Source organism: Tenrec ecaudatus, chromosome 16, assembly GCF_050624435.1.
Source record: "Tenrec ecaudatus isolate mTenEca1 chromosome 16, mTenEca1.hap1, whole genome shotgun sequence".
Classification (NCBI taxonomy): domain Eukaryota; kingdom Metazoa; phylum Chordata; class Mammalia; order Afrosoricida; family Tenrecidae; genus Tenrec; species Tenrec ecaudatus.
In genome coordinates, this window is record NC_134545.1 from 46,408,862 (window position 1) to 46,431,969 (window position 23,108).

The 23,108-nt window shown below is 38.3% G+C and overlaps 1 protein-coding gene across 2 annotated transcripts in view; it reads left to right on the forward strand.

Moving 5' to 3' along the window:
- P4HA1 (prolyl 4-hydroxylase subunit alpha 1) overlaps positions 1-23,108 on the forward strand; it is a 92,333-nt gene that overhangs the window by 53,086 nt on the left and 16,139 nt on the right. Inside the window, exons 9-10 of one of the 2 annotated variants that reach the window (XM_075535028.1) lie at positions 144-214; positions 14,062-14,161. In XM_075535028.1, the coding sequence (XP_075391143.1) occupies positions 144-214; positions 14,062-14,161 (171 nt within the window). Of the gene's footprint in view, positions 1-143; positions 215-1,259; positions 1,331-14,061; positions 14,162-23,108 lie in introns of both variants that reach the window. The other variant, XM_075535027.1, reaches the window with a different exon arrangement.

Below are 23,108 nucleotides of genomic sequence, written 5' to 3' on the forward strand. Positions count from 1 at the left end.
GCACAAGGTGACTGGGAGTATATGGAGTTATTTTCTCTTTCCAGCCTTCTTTATTTTAAAAAAACCCAACTTCTGACTGGCTGGATAAATGTGGTTACTGGTTTTGTTTTGTAATGCACCTATTTTGATGGTTGGCTTCACAGCTGAGGCGAGCCACCATTTCAAACCCAATAACAGGAGACTTGGAGACGGTACATTACAGAATTAGCAAAAGGTAAGAGACGTGTATGCTGCCTATTTTGCCCTCTAATGAGTGTTTTGTACACCTTGCAGGAATTATTCATTTATGGGATGTAGCTCAGGGTCATTTTCAGTCTCCCGCTCCAGTCACCACCATGTTTGTACGGACTTGGATAAATGCCTCTGTGTTTCACAGGTCTTTTTCTTTAACTAGAAGATCTGTTTTTATCTTTCACTGGCTATTTTTAGGAAATCAATTATTCTTTTTGCTTCTTTAATTTTTTCCTTTTGAGCAGATATAAAATATCCAAGACATGGCTTAATACTGTTTTTTTAAATCTTTTTTCTTCCCCAAGAAGGGGACAAAGGAAAGGAAACTGTATTAATTTGGAAGCATTATTTGTTGGTGTAGTTTTTAGTGCATTCATTAATGTTGCAGTAAACTCACAACATCTTTCGTGGTGATATTTTGACGTTATTGATGTAATTATGGAATCTATATTTTTCCTGTTGAAGTTTTTTATTTAAAAAAGTAATGTCACAACAAAAGTTCTGCTGAGTCAAAACTTGTCAATAGAAAGGGTAGGGTTATGATTCCGAGTTCAATATTCCAGACACTATTACTTATGAATTTGGTTGCCTTTTATTTTTATCAGAATGAATTAAAAGTAATTTTATCTCAGTGAGGTATTTTTTAATATAAATTAATGTAGGGAGACTATGCATTATTTTTATAAGATATTTAAAGAACATTAAACTTCTAGATTCTGAGAAAGCTCCTGTGAAACCCAGTGCTATAAATCATTTACATGATTTTTTAAAAAAGTGAAAGGACAATAAATCTACAACAAAAATCTGTCCACCCATTTTCTCTCGATATGGAAGTGGCTGTTCTTGTTGCCTACTTTGTCAGTGCTGTGCTAATGTGAAGCCATGACACACCGTGCAGACCAATCTGAACCCTTCCAATCACCCGTGGCTTGGCAAACAAAACGAGCAACAGCAACACCACCAAAACCAAACCAAAGTTGCCGCTACTGGAGTAAGTCCGTGTCCTTTCTCTTTTTTTCTTCTTGTAGCTGAGCCGAGCTACAGTACATGACCCTGAAACTGGAAAGTTGACCACAGCACAATACAGAGTGTCTAAGAGGTAAGGGAGTAATGGAGAGAATTTTAGTCATATTTGGGCCATCTCCTTTTTTTGAGAATCCGATTTTCACAAAACCCGTAACATGGTTTCTAGAACCCAGTTTGGTAGTTACATGTACTTAATGACATATCTGTGCATGGCTTTTTATGGTGGGCCAATAAGCAGACATAGTAAGGAGGATAGTTAAGAGAGAATTTTCAAATTAATCTACTAGATTACAAAATGCTTGCTGAGGCTCCCCAAATCCTAATAGTTACTGAAGTTGTATCCTCATATCAAATGAAGAAAAATTGCCAAAGACCCTTCTAGAAGAAAGTCTCATTTGGCCTCTGTATTATGGCAGAACAGACATGAGCTGAGACTTATCCTTAACTTTAAATTTAAGGCAGTTTTGTATAGTATTTTAGTATCTCATTCATACCTGAAAATAATGAGCCTCTTTTTTATTTTTAAAAATTAAGTTGTTACATATTTTATCAGAGATTATTGTATGGTTGTAAGCAGTTTTTCTGACAAAAAGATTGTGAGTGTCTAAAATACTGAGGTTTGGATGTTTTTAGGAAGAGTATGAAACACATTTCATGAACCTGCTGATTTGGAGTAAATTTTGTAAAATGTGTACCTATACAAGGATAAGTCCATGCAGCTCATACATACTTGGGTTTATTCTAAACAAAATATATTTAAACATGCCTCTTTGATTAGTGGATGGATGCAGATAAGTTCTCTCAGTAAATCTTAGTATTGTTGGGGTACCTTCAAAAAAGGAAGCACCATTATGGAGACTTCACCTCATATACATTGGACCTGTAATCAGGGGAGACCAGACACTGGAAAAGGACATCATGCTAGGTAATACAGAATTTCAAACCCAAATCCAAGGCAGAGAGGTCAGCTCAGAAGGTTATAGTGACTGATTTGGGGGAGCTCAAAGAGTTATCTTGATAGATTTTTCTCAAAAGTACACAGTATAATCACAGGGTCTCATGAAAAAGTTTCAGGAAATTTAAAAACCACATTGGTGAGGAAAAGGTCAAGAAAGCTGTGCAGAAGAATTTTTTTCATCATGATAGTGCAAGGGCTGCCCTACAAGAATATTGAGAAACCTGTGGATGGAGGTGGGTTAAAAAGAGGGAATCAATTATAGGGCTCTACATATAACCTCCTCCCTGGGGAACAGAAAAATGGGTGAAGGGAGATGTCTGGCAGTGTAAGATAAGACAAGATGATAATTTACAAATTACCAAGGGTTCATGAGGGAGGGGAAAATGAGCTGATGCCAGGGGCTTAAGTGGAGAGCAAATATTTTGAGAATGATGAGGGCAACGAATGTACAAATGTACTTTGCCCAATTGATATGATAAGAGTTGTATGAGCCCCCATTAAACTGATTTTAAAAAAAAAAGAATATTGAGAAACCTTCCCCCAACTGCCCTGCAGCCTCTTTAGACTTCTTTCTGTGTCCAAGACTCAATATTTCAGAGGAGCACTACGTGAGGCCCTCCAAGATGTCAGAAGCTCTTAGGGCGTTGTAGGCTAGACATTGGACTGCTAACCACAGGTCAGCAGTTCAAAACCACCAGCCATTAGAAACACTGGGAAAGATTTGGAGTAACTCCAGATTAAACCCATTTAGTCTTGACAAAGTATGCAGTGTGTGTGTTTAAGATAACCTAGTAAAAATCAAATTCGTAGCACAGTAAAATTGATCTTTATTTTAAAGAGCAAAGTTTCAGGAACAATTTAAAAAATAATACATATTTTGAAAGCGAGATCTTAATTGTTAAAGAAATTTGCTTCATAGAAGGAAGATTCAATATATTTAATATTTTAATAATAAATTGTTATTAGTTCCTATACATCATAAATTTTGAAGGCTCTTACAAATGAAAAATTAACATTTGAAATTTTCTTTATAAAACATACCTCTGACAAAGGAATTTTATAAATAGGAGAGAGAACGTACATGTTCTGATGTTAGTAATAATCTAATCTCTTACCCTGGGCACATCTGTATTTTGAGAGGGTCAGAAGGGAATTTCAAATGTCTATACTTCTGAGAAATTTCTTAAGTGATTACAACATTTTCTGTGGAAGTGGAAAATTGCTTGTTTCAGTATTCCAGCAAATAGAATTTTTTGGGGGAAATATGCACAGAAATCTTTTACTGTTTAAAAATTCTCAGACAAATATTTTTATGTTATTGATCATTTGTGAGCAGTCATTTCTGTCTTTTCCTACATGAAAGCATAATGGAACAAAACAATAAAAAAGATGGACATGAGCTGTGGTTTTGTTAATGGAGAAGCTGTTAATTTTGGCCATATCAACAGAGATATGAGCTTTAATATTTGAAAGGTGGACAGGTATATTTTCTGAGAAAGGGTTTTAATTATGTAAGTTCATGAAGTTCAGGTAAAGTCAGCTAAATAATGATGCATGCAAGTAAATGGCACTCTGTTTAGAATGGTCAAGGCATCTGACCCTGGTGTGCTTTTTTAAAAAATGTTTTTCGACTTTTGCTTTAAAGTACTGATTTTGTAATATATTATTTTATTCTACTTATGACTTAATTTACCCATATTCATAAGGAGCAAAAATAGTATAAAATAATAACTTCTTTTAAAATTTTTATTTATTTATTTAATGACTTCCTTATAAGATGTAAAAATATATGGCTTTGAATGACTTCTGCTTTTTAAATTGGCATCCCTTTCACCGTGTGACCGTCTCCTGGTTGCACTGTGGTCCTCAGTCTAGGATACCTGCGGCAGCATCGCTTCGTTGCCCACCTCCAAGAGAAAGCACTGGATGAGCTCCTCAGTCCTTGTGATGAGCCCTTTCAACACTAGCACTGAAGTCTTGTCCTTTGTTACTGACATTTTGAACCCTGAATTATCTTCTGCTTTAAAACAAAAACAAAAAACAAGGGTTACTTTCATGTTTAAATGTTAAATATAATCAAATGCACATGATAGTTTTATTAGCTAATTTTAATGTTAATCTTCGTTTATGTGTTAGGAGAGAAGAGGATAGGGATAGCGGTTCAAATTGGACCACCTGCATTTACCATTAGAAGGGGTTCTTTTTGGTTTGTTTTCCTTTTTAATTGTTTTATTAGGGGCTCATACAATTCTTATCACAATCCATACATACATCAATTGTGTAAAGCACATTTGTACATTCATTGCCCTCATCATTCTCAAAGCATTTGCTCTCCACCCAAGCCCCTGGCATCAGCTCCTCATTTTTACCCCTCCCTCCCTGCTCCTCCCTCCTTCATGAACCCTTGATAATTTATAAATTATTATTTTGTCATATCTTACCCTGTCCAATGTCTCCCTTCACCCACTTTTCTCTTGTCTGCGCCCAAGGGAGGAGGTCACATGTAGATCCTGGTAATCGGTTCCCCCTTTCCAACCCACTCACCCTCTACCCTCCCAGTATCGCCACTCACACCACTGGTCCTGAAGGGATCACTTGCCCTGGATTCCCTGTGCCTCCAGCTCCTGTCTGCACCAGTGTACAACATCTGCTCTATCCAGACATGCAAGGTAGAATTCAGATCATGATAGTGAGGTGGGGAGGAAGCATTAAAGTTGTGTGTTTCATCATTGCTACATCGCACCCTGACTGGCTCGTCTCCTCCCTGAGACCCTAGAAGGTTTTTTTTTAAACAATGTTCATAACCTTTAAAATGATATCCAGCACTTGTTTACTTGTGCATGCCTTAATTGTTAATGTATTTGAAATATAAACATAGTGCGAGAATGTTATTCCTTCAAATAAAACATTCCAGTCATATGTTTTTTTATATATATATTTTTTAATTTTAACAATTTATTAGGGGCTCATACAATTCTTATCACAGTTCATACATATACATACATCAATTGTATAAAGCACATCTGTACAGTCTTTGCCCTAATCATTTTTTTCTCCTCTTTTCTTTTTTTACATTTTATTAGGGACTCATACAACTCTTATCACCATCCATACATATACATACATCAATTGTATAAAGCACATCCATACATTCCCTGCCCCAATCATTCTCAAGGCATTTGCTCTCCACTTAAGCCCCTTGCATCAGGTCCTCTTTTTTTTTTTCCCCTCCCTCCCCTTTCCCCCCTCCCTCATGTGCCCTTGGTAATTTATACATCGTTATTTTGTCATATCTTGCCCTATCCGGAGTCTCCCTTCCCCCCTTCTCTGCTGTCCCTCTCCCAGGGAAGAGGTCACATGTGAATCCTTGTAATCAGTTCCCCCTTTCCAACCCACTCACCCTCCACTCTCCCAGCATCGTCCCTCACACCCTTGGTCCTGAAGGTATCATCCACCCTGGATTCCCTGTACCTCCAGCCCTCATATGTACCAGTGTACAACCTCTGCCCTATCCAGGCCTGCAAGGTAGAATTCGGATCATGGTAGTTGGGGGGAGGAAGCATCCAGGATCTGGGGGAAAGCTGTGTTCTTCATCGGTACTACCTCGCACCCTAATTAACCCATCTCCTCTCCTAAACCCCTCTATGAGGGGATCTCCATTGGCCGACACTTGGGCCTTGGGTCTCCACTCTGCATTTCCCCCTTCATTTAATATGGTATATATATACATATACATATACACATATATACACATACATACACACACTTATATCGTTGTTTTTTTTTTTTTTGCATGATGCCTTATATCTGGTCCCTTGGCACCTCGTGATCACACTGGCCGGTGTGCTTCTTCCATGTGGGCTTTTTTGCTTCTGAGCTAGATGGCCGCTTGTTCACCTTCAAGCCTTTAAGACCCCAGACACTATTTCTCTTTTGATAGCCGGGCACCATCAGCTTTCTTCACCACATTTACTTGTTCACCCACTTTGGCTCCAGCCGTTGTGTCGGGAGAGTGAGCATCATAGAGTTCCAATTTAATAAAAGAAGGTATTCATGCATTGAGAGAGTGTTTGAGTAGAGGCCCAAGGTCCTTCTGCCACCTTAATACTTGACCTATAAATATAGACACATAGATCTATTTCCCCATCCTCCTATATATATTTGCATGTACATGTCTTTGTCTAGACCTCCATGAATGCCCTTTGACTCCTACCTTTTTCCTCCATCTCCCTTGACTTTCCTCCTGCCCTACTACCATGCTTCATCACCATGTTTTTATATTTATACTATATTTTTAATCATATGTTGAAAGAACAATACCAGTAATCCCAATGTTGAATTTCATGGGTATAGAACTGAAAGCAGGTACACAAACAGAAATGTGCCCCAGTATTCATCATAGCACTATTCACAACTGTCAGTGGATCGAAAAACCTAAATATAAACAAAAGGTATTAAATATATAATGATGGCATATTACTCATTTTCAACAAGGAAATACTAGTATATGCACTAATATGGCTGAACTTTGGATATGTTCTACTAATTATAGTGAAATACACAAGGAAAAATATATGATCCCACTTATGAAATGGGCAAATGTATAGAGGCTAAAGCTTATTGGCAATTACCAGGGCTGGGAAGTATGGGAAACTCACTGAGTTTTTGTTAATGATGGTGGAATAATTTGGTTGCATAATATGAATATAATTAATGTCACTGGACAGTACATGTAAAAATTATTGAATTTGAAAATGTTATAATATATTTTACCACAGTAAAACACAAATCATTAAAGAGATAGAATGACCAAAAATAGGTTAAAAAAAAACTCAAAAATTTAGTCAAAAAGAAAAAGGCTAGATTACTCTAATTGCATGTTGCAACCAAGGTTTCATAGATATCGATCTATTTATTTATTTATTGATATCTAGTTATTAATGGGAAAATGGGACCTATGTAAACTTCTCTGGGGAAAGAGTTCTTTTCTTCTGGAACTAAATTGTGTTATATAGAAAAAAGTATAATTTAGTTTGCTTTTATCCTATTATAGTTGTACAAAAGGAGAAATGTTGTTCTCCAAATGATTTTTCCTGGTAAGGTAGATGCTATGACTTAAATCTAGCCCAGTTAGAAAGCATTAAACTAAAATAAATCTTTAATTTTGACTATTTAATTTAAACAGGAATAGAACATTCAAGATTTAGTAATATTAAAATGAAGGAAACTTAGGACTGGATTCTTTAAGCTACCTGATAGGTTTACAATAATGTTATTGAAGACAGATCAGAGTAATGGTGTTTGTTCATCTGAGTAGGATCCAAATAAATAAGATGTTTTAAGTAACTGGAGTTCTGCTAATTACGGAGAAGCTTCCATGTGGAAGTCAAAATGAAGTCACTTCTCTAGCTAGCATCAGCAGAATCTATTTCGCTCTCTAGTGGTTGGAACAGACCACACTGAACAGGTTTGATTCTGTTTCTAAACAGCAGTTATCATTGGATGTAAGTCCCAAGCACTAAATCTTCCCTTAGATTTTTTAAAATACTTTTATTGGGGGCTCTTACAACTCTTAACGCAATCCATACATTCCTCCAATGTGTCAAGCACATCCGCACATTTTCAAAGCCTTCTCTTCCCACTTGAGCCCCTGGTATCAGTTCCCCATTTCTTCTCCCTCCCTCTCCTTCCCACCCTCCCCACTAGATATTTTATGGCTAAACAAAAAATACAAATTAAAAAAATAATTTATCCTCTAAGATTTGGCAAAAATTAAAAAGACTGAGACTGGCAAGAATTTTATTAAATGGGTACTCATAGTTGGTAGAAATATAAAACAGTTAAACTTTTAGAGGGTAGTTTGACACCATTTATCAAGATCTAGCAAGTCAACTAGTTTTTGTTTTTTTCCAGGACTAACTTTTTTTAAAAAACATTTTATTAGGGGCTCATCATCAATTGTATAAAGCACATTTGTATAAACATTGGCCAGAAGGAGGTTTAAAATAAAAAGAGGCAATACTGTGTTGAAATAAAAGGCTTGTACAGCTAGTAAAACCAAAATACCAGACTCCATGCCATCGAGTAGATGTCAATACATAGCACCCCGATAGGGCAAGGTAGAACTGCCTGTGCCTTTCTTACACAAACTCGTCACTGGAGTAGAAAGCCGTCTTCTCCCTCCAGCACTGGTGGTTTTGAATTACTAATGTGGGGATTGCAGCCCACTATGCCACCAGAGTTCAAAAGAATAGATCAAAAACGATTCTTTCACTGAAACACAAGAAACAAACACAGGAATAGATATTTAAATTTGGTGATAGGGAGGGATGTTGAAGATAATAGAAGTGGAAGGCAAAATTCTTTGTGATTGGAGGTTCGTGTTTTCTCAGGACCTGTGTTCAAGTGCTTGCCAATCTTGCGTTACTTGTTAGCTGCTATCGAGTCAGCCCTTGACTCCTGGTGGCCCAGTGTGGCACAGTAGAATTGCTGCTGCTTTTTATAGTTTTATTGGCATGTAATCCACATATTCAATTCAATAGTTCAGATATATCAAGAAGGATTGTACAACCATTACCCTAATCAATTAAAAAAATCATTTTATTGGGGGGCTCGTACAACTCTTAATCACAATCCATACATACATCCATTGTATTAAGTACATGTGTACATTTGTTGCCCTCATCATTCTCAAAACATTTGCTTTCTACTTGAGCCTTGGTATCAGCTCATTTTTTTCCCTCTCCCCTTGATAATCTATAAAGTATTATTTTGTCATATCTTACACTGTCCGACGTCTCCCTTCACCCCCCTTTTTGTTGTTCATCCCCCAGGGAGGAGGTTATATGTTGAACCCTGTCATTGTTTCCACCTTACCCTCCCCCACCCTAACCCTAATCAATTTTAGAACATTTTCTTTTCTTTTTTATTTCTCTTTTAAAATGAGTTGCGTAATCACCATCAATTCTAGTGCTCCCTGCCCCCCTCCGGCATACATTGTTTGCTCCTCCAACACCCACCCTACCCCCATCTTCCACCCCCACCCCTACCTCCCCTATAAGCCCTTGCATCAGTTCTTATGTCTGTGCACCTTTTCTTTTATGATTCACAAACTGGAAAACCCAACAGAAACAAAGTGGCAATGATAAATTAATAATAATACAAAGATAAAAATGCAAATAATGAGTAAGAAATAAATGACTATCATCAGTATTTTAAAAGCCAGGGTAGAAATTTTTGTCACGGACAAAGCAAGAGATACTTGGACCTGGAACAATTTCAGGTTGGGTCAAGAGGGAGGTCAACTGACCAATTCAGTCCAGTATAATCATGGTTATAATGATCTCTGATAGTAAAGCAGTTTGAGCCCCTTGCCTGTGGTTGGAGGGGATCTGCCAGCAGCTTGATTTGACTAGATACTCTGCAGATGGGTTTGGGACTCTGATGAGGTTTTCCTGGCTGTCATCTTTTTAGAGGAGCCCTGGTGCCTTAGAGGTCAAGTGCTGAGCTGTTAACTGAAAGGTCAGAGGTTGGAATTCACCAGCAATCCCATGAAAGATGTGACCATTTGTGTGTGTAAAGATGTCAGTCTTGGAAGCCCTGTCTGGTAGTTCTACCCTGTTGTATCAGGTTTAATTTTTCCACAGCCATGGTTTGAAATCTTTGGAAGGAGCTCACCAGGTCCTTTCTTCCATGGGGCTGCTGGGTGTGTTTTAACCCATCAACCTTTCAGTTAGCATCCACGTGCACCACTCACTCAATTACCATCAAAGTCAAGTCACACCGTGGTTGCTCATAAAGTTAAAGAATTATTGAGTTGTTGTAAAACAGAAAAGTTGATTACATTGACAAATCAGATTAGTTCTATCAGGAACTGGTCAGAAGTGGGAGAAATGAGCTCTTACTATATTTGTCAACTAGAATTGGCCAGGGTTAAAGATAAGTTCATTCTTCAGCAAGCAATTACTGAGCATTTACTATGTGCCACATTCTCTGTATATACCAGTAGGTAAGCAACAACTGACAAAATTGATGTATTTGTAGCCAGTAGTCAAATGAAGATGACGTCTTAGCCACATAAATAATACAAAACTATTAATATGATTAATGCTACAAAGGAAGAATGCATACTGTTAAAAAACCATGTTAGGGGCACCTACCTTTTTCACCTCCATGTGTGCATAGGTGACCTCTCTTTTTCAGGCTGCATACAGTTGCTGGTTCCAAGGTTCTTGAAGGTTGGAAGCTCAGGATAGGTGTGTGTGTGTGGCGGGGGGTGGGGGGGGTTAACTGCAGCTGTCCTTTGCTTTTGCTGCCGTGAGCTGATTCTTTTGATAGTTTGATAGTTTGTAGTAGTGATAGTCATAGTGATCCTCTTAGATGTTGAAAATACCACAAACCTGATGGCTTACTCGATGGCTTGCCTTATATTTTATTTCCTTACATTAAATCAAATCTGAAATAGTACCACAGACACATTGGGGGGAAAAGAATGCTAGTAAGACCACAGTCTCTTGAGGAAAGAGGCTGAAGAAGATTCCCAACTGGACGGGGCTGTTCAGATTCCCGTAACATTTGAGATGATGCAGAGAGCTATCTCGGGTCTGAAAGACCCCGCTACTGAAACAGTGGAGATACTAAAATACATGTGGACAGGACCTTTCCTTGGTCAGGCATGAAAGCAGATCTCTTAGAAGATGTGCTTCCAGAAGTTAGGAGACAGAGCTCATTGGAATGAAGGTGCATTGGTATTCTTTAGAGAGAGTTGATGTTGTTAGGTACATTTGAGTCGTTCTGACTCATAACAACCCTGTGTTCAACAGAACAAAACACTTCTGGTGCTGCGCAGTCCTCACAATTGTTCTTAGGTTTGAGACCATTTTGCAGCCCTGTTGTCAATCCATCTTGTTGTCAAGGTCCTACTTCTTTTTTTGCTACCTCTCCGAGAGACCCACAAGTTGTTATGTAAGCATTCTGCACAGGAACTACTTTTGCACTTATAGATGAGGCAGAAAATGGAGTGTAAGAATTATCTAGAAAAAAATTAATTAAAAAAAAAAGAATTATCCAGAAATTGCATTGGGTGTTTTAACCAACATCTTGCTTCTGACAGAAGAGGCCACTGTTTGTAGCTGTGGTAGTGAGACTTGGCAATGCAGGATTAACATGAGAATTGTAAAATGTCATTCGATTTAGAGCATAGTAGGGTCATAGATGATAGTAGTAGAAGCTATTTTGATGGATTGATAGGGATTTAAAATGAGATTGGAATGAGTTAAGTGAAGAATCGGTGAAAAGGTTGACTTGGAGAGGAAGGAGATAAAGGTTAGTAGCTGAAGTGAGATCAGAGTTAAGGAAAAGAATTTTAAAATTTATTTTTTAATGGGAGAGACTAGCAGTTGCTCATGAAGGGGTCTTTTATAACCCACAATAGTTCCATGTCCAGTACACCTTTGGAAAGAGACCAAAGACTGCTACGTTTTGTCAAGGAACCAGAGTGTAACCCATGAGGGGCTCTTATATACATCAAAGTAGAATTGTGCTCCATGGGGTTCTCAGTGGCTGACTTTTTTTAGAGTAGTTCGCCATGTCTTTCTTCCTAGGTGTCTCCTAATGAACTAAAATCTCTGACTTTCATTGGGCAGGCAAGTGTAATAACCTGCACCGCCCAGGGATTCCCAGAGATACTTAAACTCAGTTAAAAATAGTGGCAATAATTATTTATAGAGGGAGATTGAGTATATGAGATAGAGGTAATCCATGATTTATTGTTAACCGAAAATAGCCAGAGATAATGGAATCTACGACAGATTTGGCTAAGTTGAAAACACATTTCTGCTGGAACTAGAGTGAAAGAACTAAAAGGAACAGGTGGCTGCAAGTGAAGGTAGCTGGTGTGGTTTCTGATTTCTCTGTGAGAGTGAGGCTGAGGTGGGTTGGGGTTCAGAGATTTATGGGTAGTGGAGCAAGGCGAAGGCCTAACGGTGGTGGTTATCCTCCAACAAGGCTCAGTGACTCAAGCACCAGAGAAAAGAGATGAATGCACATTATTAGCCAGAATGCTGTTGAAATAGTAAGTCGTGGAAGCAAACCTTGACGAGGAAACAGGAAGAAAACATAAGTAAAGCGGACATGGTTGAATTTCTCATTACCTTATTATATAATAAAATTCACTCTTGTAAAGTGTACAATTCAGAGGTTTTGGGTCTTTTTGGTGGTTCATCCACTACCACTAATTACCTTAATTCCAGAACATTTTTATCACACCAAAAGAAATCTCTCATACCTATTAGCAGTTGTTCCCCATTACACTCAGCCCCACCCATAGCAACCACTAATCTATTTTATTTCTCTCTGATTAGCCTACTCTGGATATTCCATATAAACAGAATATTATAGTACATGGTCTTTTGTATTTTCATTAATTTAATGTGATCTTTTCAAGGTTCAAGGATATGTGTTGCAGCATATATCAGGACTGTATTCCTTTTAATAGCTGGATACTGACGAGCCAGTCAGGGTGCAGTATGGCAGTGATGAAACATACAACTTTCCTCTAGTTCTTTAGTGCTTCCTCCTGCCTCCCACCCACCTCTCCTATCATGACCCTAATTCTACCTTACAAATCCAGCTAGACCAGAGCATGTACACTGGTACAGACAGATAAGAGCTGAAAACACAGGGAATCCAGGACAGATAACAGTGATGCCAGGAGGGTAAGGGGAAGGTGGAGAAAGGGGAAACTGATCACAATGATGTACATATAGCCCCCTCCCAGCGGGATGGACAACAGAAAAGTGGGTGAAGGGAGACATCGAACATAAGACATGAAAAATAAGTTATCAATGGTTCATGAGGGAGAGAAAGGGTAAGGGAATGGGAAAAATGAGCCGATACCAAGGGCTCAAGTAGAAAGAAAATATTTTGAAAATGATGATGGCAACACATGTACAAATGTGCTTGACACAATGGATGGATGGATTTTGATAAGAGCTGTATGAGCCCCCAATAAAATTATTTTTTTTAAATTAGCTGGATACTATTCTGTTTTATCCATGTCACATTTTAATTCTTAAAATGTCTTAGTTATATACCTAGGGTCAAGTAGTAACTCTAAGGTGAACTTTTAGAGGAAATGCTGAGGTGCTTTCCAAAGTGACTGCACCATTTTACATTCTCCTTCCCAATCATATGCAGGTTCCAGCTTCTTCCACTGTCACCAACATTTGTTATTGTTCACTTTTTTGCTGTAGCAGTCATATAAATGTTTTTGTGTTCCTTCTAAAAACTTATGTAGATAATACATGAAATTTGTTTTTCCTAAAAAATGTTAGCATTAATTTAGATTTGCCTAATGATCCCATTTTGTTCTTATATTTTACTTAGAACAGGTTTTTCCAGTTTGTGTGTGTGTAATTGCTTATTTTTAAATTTTAAACTTTCAATGTTGGTAGCATACATATATATATATATTTGCTTATTTTTAAACTTTCAATGTTGGTAGCTTTAAATCCCTTCCTTATGTGGGGGCTTCAAATAGAACATGGAAAAATGGAATGGAAAGATAATGGAATTTTTTATGAACTTTTGAAGCCCCCTTGTATTAAGCCATTTTCATAGAAATTCTATAGTAAATTATATTATAATTGTATTTTATTTCTATGTACTAACTGTAAAATATGACATTAAAAATTTTTTCAAATCATTAATAAAAGTTACCTTAAACAAATTAATCAACTGAATACCTTTAATCGTAGACTTATAGTTCTCTGTATTAGGGTACTTTAAAAGTTTATCTATTGGTCTTTATATGTTCAGTAAAACTAGTATTCTTTTCTTGCTCTTAGTGCCTGGCTGTCTGGCTATGAAAATCCTGTGGTGTCACGGATTAATATGAGAATACAAGACCTAACAGGACTAGATGTTTCTACAGCAGAGGAGTTACAGGTAGGTAGTCAAATTGCCCTTAAATTGTAAATCATGTTTTTCTTAAATTAGCCATACATTTTCTCAAGAGTTGCTTCAAATGAGATGTTCTGACCTTGTTTAGATAGTCCTTGATTTTCATGGTATTTTGTGACCATACAGATGACTGTAAGTTGAAATGAGAGAAAACTATCTTAAAAATCAGTAGAAAAAATATGCTTGTCTTTAACCCTGAAATATGTTTTTGATGAAAAACTCTCTTGCTACCTGTTGTAAATTATATGGAAAAATGAATATATGGGACACTAATATCGTTTATGTACACTGTTTGTTTTTCACTTCTGAGTCTTTGGATGATTTATTTTAATAATTTTATCCTTTTAATTGGATCAACTCAATATACTGTAATGTTTACTGTGGCCTTAGTATATTTAAAAAGTTGTGCAATCATCATCAGCATCTAATTTCAGAGCATTTTCATCACCACAGAAGGAAACCTCACCTCCATTAGTCGTCATTAGCTGTTCCTTTTCCCAGTGTCCCTGGAAACCACTACTCTACTTTTTGTCTCACGGACTTATCTCTACTGGGCATTTAACATAAATGGAAGCCTTTGATATGTGGCCTTTGTATTTGGTTCTTTTGTTTAACTTTAGTGTTTTCAAGGTACATAAATCATGTGTATGAGTACTTCACTCCTCATGATTAAATAATATTCCATTACATTAATATACCGTATTTTATTTACCTATTCATCAGTTGATGGAGATTTGAGGTGTTTCATTTTGGGGCTATTGTGAATAATGCTTTAAAAATTCATGTGCATGTTTTTGTTTGGTTATATATTTTCATTTCATTAAGAATGAGATTACAGGGTCATTGAGGACCTACCAAACGTTTTTCCAAAGTGGTTATACTATTCAATATTCTCACCAGCAATGTATTTGGATTCCAATTTCTCCACAGTTTTACTTTTTTTAAAAAAATTATAAACAACCCTGGTGGGAATGAAGAAGTGTTTTACTGTGGCTTTGATTTGCGTATCACTAACAGCTAATGATTTTGAGCATCTCTTCATGTACTTATTGGTCCTTTGTTTATCTTCTCTAATGGAATTTCTGTTCACATTGTCCGTCCCCTTTTAGATTGGGTCATTTGTCTTTTTGGTGTTAAGTTGTGAATTTGTGTCCATGAGGATGAGGGGACAAGGACCGCTGCTGGGGCTCCAGTTCATACCTGCGTGTAGGGTTAGGGTTAGTTCAAAAGAAGTCAAGTCGAAACATCACTCTACGCCTCCAGATGCTTTTTGTTCCCCCAAATCAGAACATCTAAAAGAATTATGACTTGAATCTCTCAAGCATTCCTAAACTGCTAATTTGACATGAAATAAAAAAACACAGAATTATTTGGGGGGAAGGGTAAGAGACATGGACACACTGCCTTCTGAAGTGATTGAACTACTGTATATACTCGTGTATAGCCGAGTTTTTCAGCACATGGGTCAGTGGTACTTCAGCGAGGGGTAACTCTTAAGGTATCATTGTTGATGCCTTAGTGTTTTTGATGAACCTATTTTACACTTACTGTGCTGGTTTACTAATGTTAAATGATTTGTTGTCCTTTTATTTATGTTTTTTATTTAAAATAAATACTTAAGTACATTATCCCACTGATGTCTCAATTTTATTAATTTTATTTTTATTTGTTTTGATTGGTGAAACTCACCAATAGCTTCTGCATTTTCCACCCTAGGCTTATACTCGAGTCAATCAGTTTTTCTGGTTTCCCAGGTAATAATTAGGTACCTTGGCTTATACTCGGATCGGCTTATATTCGAGTATATACGGTAGATGGAGTATATGTCAGACATTTTGACAAATTTAAAAACGAAGGTTTCTTGGATTATGTAGCAGTATTTTTTGACTTGTCCTGTATTCTAGATACTATATCTTTATCAGGTATGTGACCAACAAATATTTCCCCCATGTTATGGGTTGTATTTTCACCTTTTTGACAATGTCTTTGAAGCATAAGGGTTTTTAGTTGTATTGAAATCCAATTTGTCTTTTTCTTTTGGTTGCTGATGTTTTCAATATCATATCTAAGAAACATTGCTTAGTTTAAGGTCACCAAGATTTACAACTGTGTTTTTTAGTTTTATCCCTTACATTCAGATCTTTGATCCATTTTGAATTCAGATATTTGTATGGTGTGAGGTTGGGGTATAACATCATTCATTTGCATGTTGATACCCATTGGCTCAAGCAACATTGGTTGAAAAAATATTCTCTTCCTATTGAAATGTCTTTTAAATTATATTGTAATTAAAAACATTAGCAGAAGTAAGATTAAAGTGCTTTATTTCTCTGTAAAAATTCAAAAACTTATCAAGAGTGTCATATTTTTACACAAATAACACATGCTTTTTATATTAATTTGCCGACTTTTCCCTTCTCCTAGGAGGTATGCTATGCCTTTTTTTTCCTTTTACATGTTGCTATGAAAAAGTAGCACCACGTGCTTACAAAATGTAGCACCATGTGCTTACAAAATGCCTCCCGAGGAGGGAGCAGTTGTTGAACAAATGTAGAAGGTGCATGTTATTTGTGTAAAAATACGGTAATTTGAAAAATATTTGCCTTTTTCCTGTTGCATAGCTTAGGCTATGAAGTAAGCATCTTTTTAATGCATTAGTGACTTACTATAGTGCTTGTGGTATGAGTTGGGGTGCCACCCCCCACCACTAATCATGGGTTCAATAAGCACAGTTATATAGTTGAGATATATAAATATTATATTAAAGTCATTCAGAGTATGAGAGATAGAAGAGAGAGTCAAATAATGCATTCAGACACAATTCATGGTAGCATGCTCACCTCCTGGATGACCATGATCTAAGCCAGGTCCATGCACAGTGTGGCCCGAGGGGAGGTGGCGTGGAGACGTGGCAGGAGGTTCAAGGACCAGGCAGGAGTTTGGAGAGCTGGGCCCGAGGCTAGGACTCCGGGCGTGAGGCTGGAGGAAGCCTCAATTTTATTGTTCACCAAGGGTTATATCTCCTTTCGAGCACATGATTACAGGTAATCACATGTCACAGGAAGGGGCAGTACAATAGACATACACATCATAGGAAGGGGATATATGATAGGCATAAGCATGACTGGAAGGGAATGATCTAGGGGTGTGCACATAGGAATGGGAGGGACTAGAGGTATACATGTAACAAGATGGACGGACCCTAGATTCATGATGGCAGCCTAGCCTTAGTCATCCTTGGGCCGGTTTCACCTCTCTGGGGTCTCCTACAAGGAAACAGACAACTGCTCTCCTTACCAGAATGGAGTGGGCCCTACTTGTTGTGGGATAAACAGTGGTGTCTGCTTGGTCTAGATGGCTGATTACCCTTAGGGAGAATAACCCTGACCTACTTCTGATGGCCTCCAAGTGTGTAGTCATTCGCAAGCAGCTAAGTTTGGCATATATTTGGGGGAGACAACTTGGGAGAAATCCTTCTGTTTCCCATAAGTACTTACTAATTAAATCAGCTTCCAAAATGTTATCCTTTGTGCTTGCTGTTCTTTTGGCTGTGCATATCTAGAGTCTCTTGTTTGTCAACAGTATCAGCAGTCCCCTATCAGCTATTTCCTTTATTTCTCCATGCACATTCTATTTAAATTTTCTTTTTCATATCATTGTTGCACTTTCATTTTGTTGACCAATTCCCTCAAATGGTCATTCTTTTAAAAGTCAGGTGGGTTTATTAGTGGAGAAAAGGAACCATACAACATATCCTTTGCTGTCTCTGCAGGAACTAAATGGCAGGTACGTAGTGACCAATCACCACCAGTCTTTGAAGGAGGTGACATAGATATTGATCAGTTAGATATTGATCACGATACACGCCTGTTACTTATATAGAAACTTATGGACTCAAAAGTTAGCAGTGAGTTGTATATGTAATTACTAATAGATAAAATTAGTATACTGTAGTAACTTAAATGTAAACCTTATTGTTGGTTAACAGCTGTGTTAGGGAGAGTTCTCTAGAGAAACAAAACCAGAACACTTAGGATTATATGAGGAGGTACCCCTCCCCAAAATGGAATTTCCCCCCCCAAAAGCTATGTAATTAATTTTTTTAATAAAACAACCTTATCACCTTCAAAATACAATCCATTACACTTAATACATTTGTCAAATCTGCAACTCCATTTTGGAAACATTTTTCAAACTCATCTGTTTGAATGCCTGTTAGCACCTCCCTCATTTTTTCTTCACATCTTCTAAGTCGTCAAATCGCTGTCCTTTCATGTCCCTCTTCATTTGCAGAAACAAAAAGAAATCACAAGGAGCACAGTCAGGTGAGTAAGGTGCATGGGCCAAGAGAGGCATGCTGTTTTTTGCCCAAAATTGGTACACCGAGATGGCTGTGTGAGCAGGTGCATTGCTTGGTGGCAAAAACAGCCCCCCATCTGCCACAAATCAGGCCTTTTTTGTCACACACTGTTACACAATCTTTTCAGAACCTCTAAATAGAAAACTTTCAGAAACAGTCTGTCCTGGTGGAATAAACTCAAAATGCATCCGTTCAGGAAGTAGACAGACATCCAAAAGGAGGTTTGTCATCAACTGACATTTTACTTTTTTTGAAAAGAGAAAACACTTGTACACTTGAGTTTTTCCCATAGCACAGTCCTTGTAAACTGTGTTCAACATCACAAGTTTCTGCAGTATTTTTCCCAAGGAGGTTTGTCATCAATTGACATTTTACTTATTTTGAAAAGAGAAAACACTCGTACACTTGAGTTCTTCCCCTAGCACTGTTCTTGTAAGCTGTGTTCAACGTCACAAGTTTCTTCAGTATTTTTCCCGAGCAGGAAACATTTCACAGCCCAGTGCTGTTCTCTTAAATGGGCCATCACAAAAAGAGGTTCAAGCAAAACTGCTTATATGAAACAATTCACTGTGACTAGAGAGAACCTTCTGAGGTGACACCACTGGGTGCACTAACTCAGCGAGTTGCTGGATGCTTGCTTAGTAGGAAAAATGGATACTATGAAAGCTCTGCTTGGCAGAGTTTTTTTCTGGTGTTTTTTTTTTTTTTGGTACCCCCTCATTTATATAAAAAAAGATAGGTTTATGCAACAAGAAGGAATATAATAGCTAATTAGTCCACACAGCAGTACAGAAAACTCAGCTCACTTTCATGAAACAGTTAATATACTGATGATCCTTCAACTCACTCAGGCTGCCAGTCCAAGGTCAAGGAAGCAGAAAGCAGAGTCTGCTCGTAGGCAAGACAGGCAGAGTTGGCCTGAAGACAGAGGAGAGCAGAGTTCGTAGGTTGGAAACTTAGCTCAGCGGGCCCCAATGAGATCTTCAACTCAAACGATGTATGCAGCAGAAACCTGGTAAAGCAGGTCTCCAAGGAGCCTCAAGCTCTAGCAACACGATTTACAGGTTGGCTCACCCCATAGGTAGTGCAGCACACATGGTTGAGGCAAAGAACTAGCTCAAGCAGTAGCATGGTGGTCCAATCACCAGGAAGGAACAGAGATGGGGTGCCAGCAATGGAAAGTATTTATCTCAGTCAGTCCCTCCAATTAAGCTGTGACCTGATTAAAGTCTGCCTACACGTTGCTGTGGAGGCCTAGTTGGTACAATAAACCTAACTCACAACGGGTTTGGTAGGTTTGATTTTTGTTTTCCATTATGTAACTACAAAGCAGTACTGGCTGTATTTAAATTAGCTTAATTAAGCTGTCATTTATTCCATTGTAATTTATAACTTTCTTGGTATTCAGCTGACCATCAAAAACATGTTGATATGTTTTTGAATTTTACCACAGTTAATGGGAGAAATATATCTGTGGTCAAAGAAAGAAAATTTACAAAGAAACATTTTCAGTTGCCTGCAGACCTCAGAGACACTGATTTTTTTTTTTCCCTTTGTATCCCTTTGTTCCCTAGTCTGTGTTTTCTCTAATCTACCTTACCTTCACAGGCTTTTTCCAGGCTAATGAGTACATTTCTGCTAATTAGTCTGTTCCAACGCTAGGTGTTTACAACCTAAGAAAGCAAATATTCAGAATAGGAATGATTTGCTTCTGACTTAGACTTTGATGTGTCAATACTTTTTTTTTTAAACGTTTTATTAGGGGCTCATACAACTCTTATCACAGTCCATACATATACATACATCAATTGTATAAAGCACATCTGTACATTCTTTGCCCTAATCATTTTCTTTTCTTTCTTTCTTTTTTTTTTCCCTTTTCTTTTTTTACATTTTATTAGGGACTCATACAACTCTTATCACAATCCATACATATACATACATCAATTGTATAAAGCACATCCATACATTCCCTGCCCCAATCATTCTCAAAGCATTCGCTCTCCACTTAAGCCCTTTGCATCATGTCCTCTTTTTTTTCCCCTCCCTCCCTGCTCTCCCCTCCCTCATGTGCCCTTGGTAGTTTATACATCGTTATTTTGTCATATCTTGCTCTATCCGGAGTCTCCCTAACCCCCCTTCTCTGCCTTCCCTCTCCCAGGGAAGACACATGTGGATCCTTGTAATCAGTTCCCCCTTTCCAACCCACTCACCCTACACTCTCCCAGCATCGCCCCTCACACCCTTGGTCCTGAAGGTATCATCCACCCTGGATTCCCTGTGCCTCCAGCTCCTATATGTACCAGTGTACAGCCTCTGCCCTATCCAGCCCTGCAAGGTAGAATTCGGATCATGGTAGTTGGGGGGAGGAAGCATCCAGGATCTGGGGGAAAGCTGTGCTCTTCGTCGGTACTACCTTGCACCCTGACTGACCCATCTCCTCTCTTAAACCCCTCTATGAGGGGATCTCCATTGGCCGACACTTGGGCCTTGGGTCTCCACTCTGCACTTCCCCCTTCATTCAATGTGGTATATATATATATTCAATACTCTTAATCTCTCAATTTGTCCTATAGGATAGAGGGAGAGAGCTAGGGAAGATATTATTTTATGAAAAAGAAAACTGAGATTGTATCAAAAGTTACATATATTGTAACAAAAGGAGCTGGAACTTGAATGCAAACCAGTTATTTTTCTGACTTCCTTGCCTTGCATTGGGAAATTGTTAGAACCAAGTGAAGTTTCTAGAGATCTCTAGCAGAGATAATTAAGTTGATGTTAATTTTAAACTTACCAGGAAAAAAATAATGTAGGAAAAATATGTTATTAGATTGGAGAATTTGCCAGCATTTTGGCCTTTGGAAAATACCAGTCCTGATTTAAATTCCAAAACAAAGTATTTAGTAAGAAGAAATAAACCTTGCCCTGTTGTGATTCTGTCCTACATTGCTGTGTATAGCAACGGCAGTGGTTTACCTCCGTTTTCTGTTTCCCTCACCGAAGTGCCTGTCCACCATCCCAGGGAAGATTTGATGGATATGGACATGAGCCCCCTGAGACCCCAAAACGATCTTTTCGGTTGTGAACTAAAGGCCGATAAAGATCACTACTGTAAGGTGGATAAGGATGCAAATGAGCACCAGTTATCTCTAAGAACGGTCAGCTTAGGTGCAGGTGCCCAGGATGAATGCATGTCGTTGAAGCAGAGGCAATGCATTGTGAAGGCAGCCTAATTAAAGTAGCACTGGCCACTTTGAAAATGTCTACACAGCCATCGGTCTCCCTCGGGGGCTTTGAGAACACCACCAGTGGTCTTGCGGTTGGAGTATGGCTCAGGGCCTGTGCATGTTAGTGGACAGCATTAAGTAGCTGTGGAGGAAGAAGCATCAGATGATGAAGAGGAGGAGGATGTGAAACTTGTATTGTTGGGAAAAGCGGTCTGCACCACAGCGGTAACAAGGCTCCACAGCAAAAAGTAAAACTTGTTGCTGATGACGAAGATGATGAGATAACGATGATGATGACAACAATGATTTTGATGATGATGATGAAACAAGAAAAAGCTCCAGTGAAGAAATCTACATGGGATATTCCAGCCAAAAATGTACAAAAATCAAACCAGAATGGACAAGACTCAAAACCATCAACACCAAGATGTAAAGGTCACGAATCCTTCCAAAAAACGGAGAAAAACTCCCCAAACACCAAAGACCCTAGTTCTGTAGAAGACTTTAAAAAAAAGAAAAGGTGGTTCTCTTCCTAAAGTAGAAGCCAAATCCATCAGTTACCCTCTATACTTGAGTATAAGCTGAACCAAATATCAGCCAAGGCACCTAATTTTACCACAAAAACTCCATTAAAAATGTGCTGAAAAACTCAGCTTATACACGAGTATATATGGTATGTGAAGAATTGCTTTGGGATGCTGCCCCCCAACCCCAGCAGCTGGGGCCGTGCGCCTATGAGATCAGGCAGTTCCTCGACTGCTCCGCCACGCAGAGTGACCTGTCCCTGTGTGAGGGTTTCAGCGAGGCCTTGAAGCAGTGCAAGTACAACCACAGCTTGAGATCCCTGCCCTGAAGGGCCCACACTGGACTCAGAACCCTGCCAGAAACCCTGCACCCACCGCTCACTGACAACCGACCATGACGTCAGATTGTACCCCTGTGGTGGTAGGGGGGTTCTCCCCCCACAGAAAACCCGAGACGCAAATGTGCATAGACACCCCCCCCCCAAAAAAAAGAAGATTGTTTGGGATGGGGGAAAATGAGGAGCTGATATTAAGGGCTCAAGTAGAAAGCACATGTTTTGAGAATGATGATGGCAACAAATGTACAAATGTGCTTAACACAATGGATGTATGTATGGATTGTGATAAGAATTGTACAAGGCCCCACTAAAATTATTTTAAGTAAATAAAACAAAACAAAAAAAGAAAAAGAAACCAAAGGATGTATTACATTAAATCTGCTGTACACTGTTCATTTTGAGGATTAACGTATGCCCGATTTAAAAAGAAAAAAATAAAATAGTTTGAACACGTTATATTTTTCTGCCTTATTTCATTTCTCT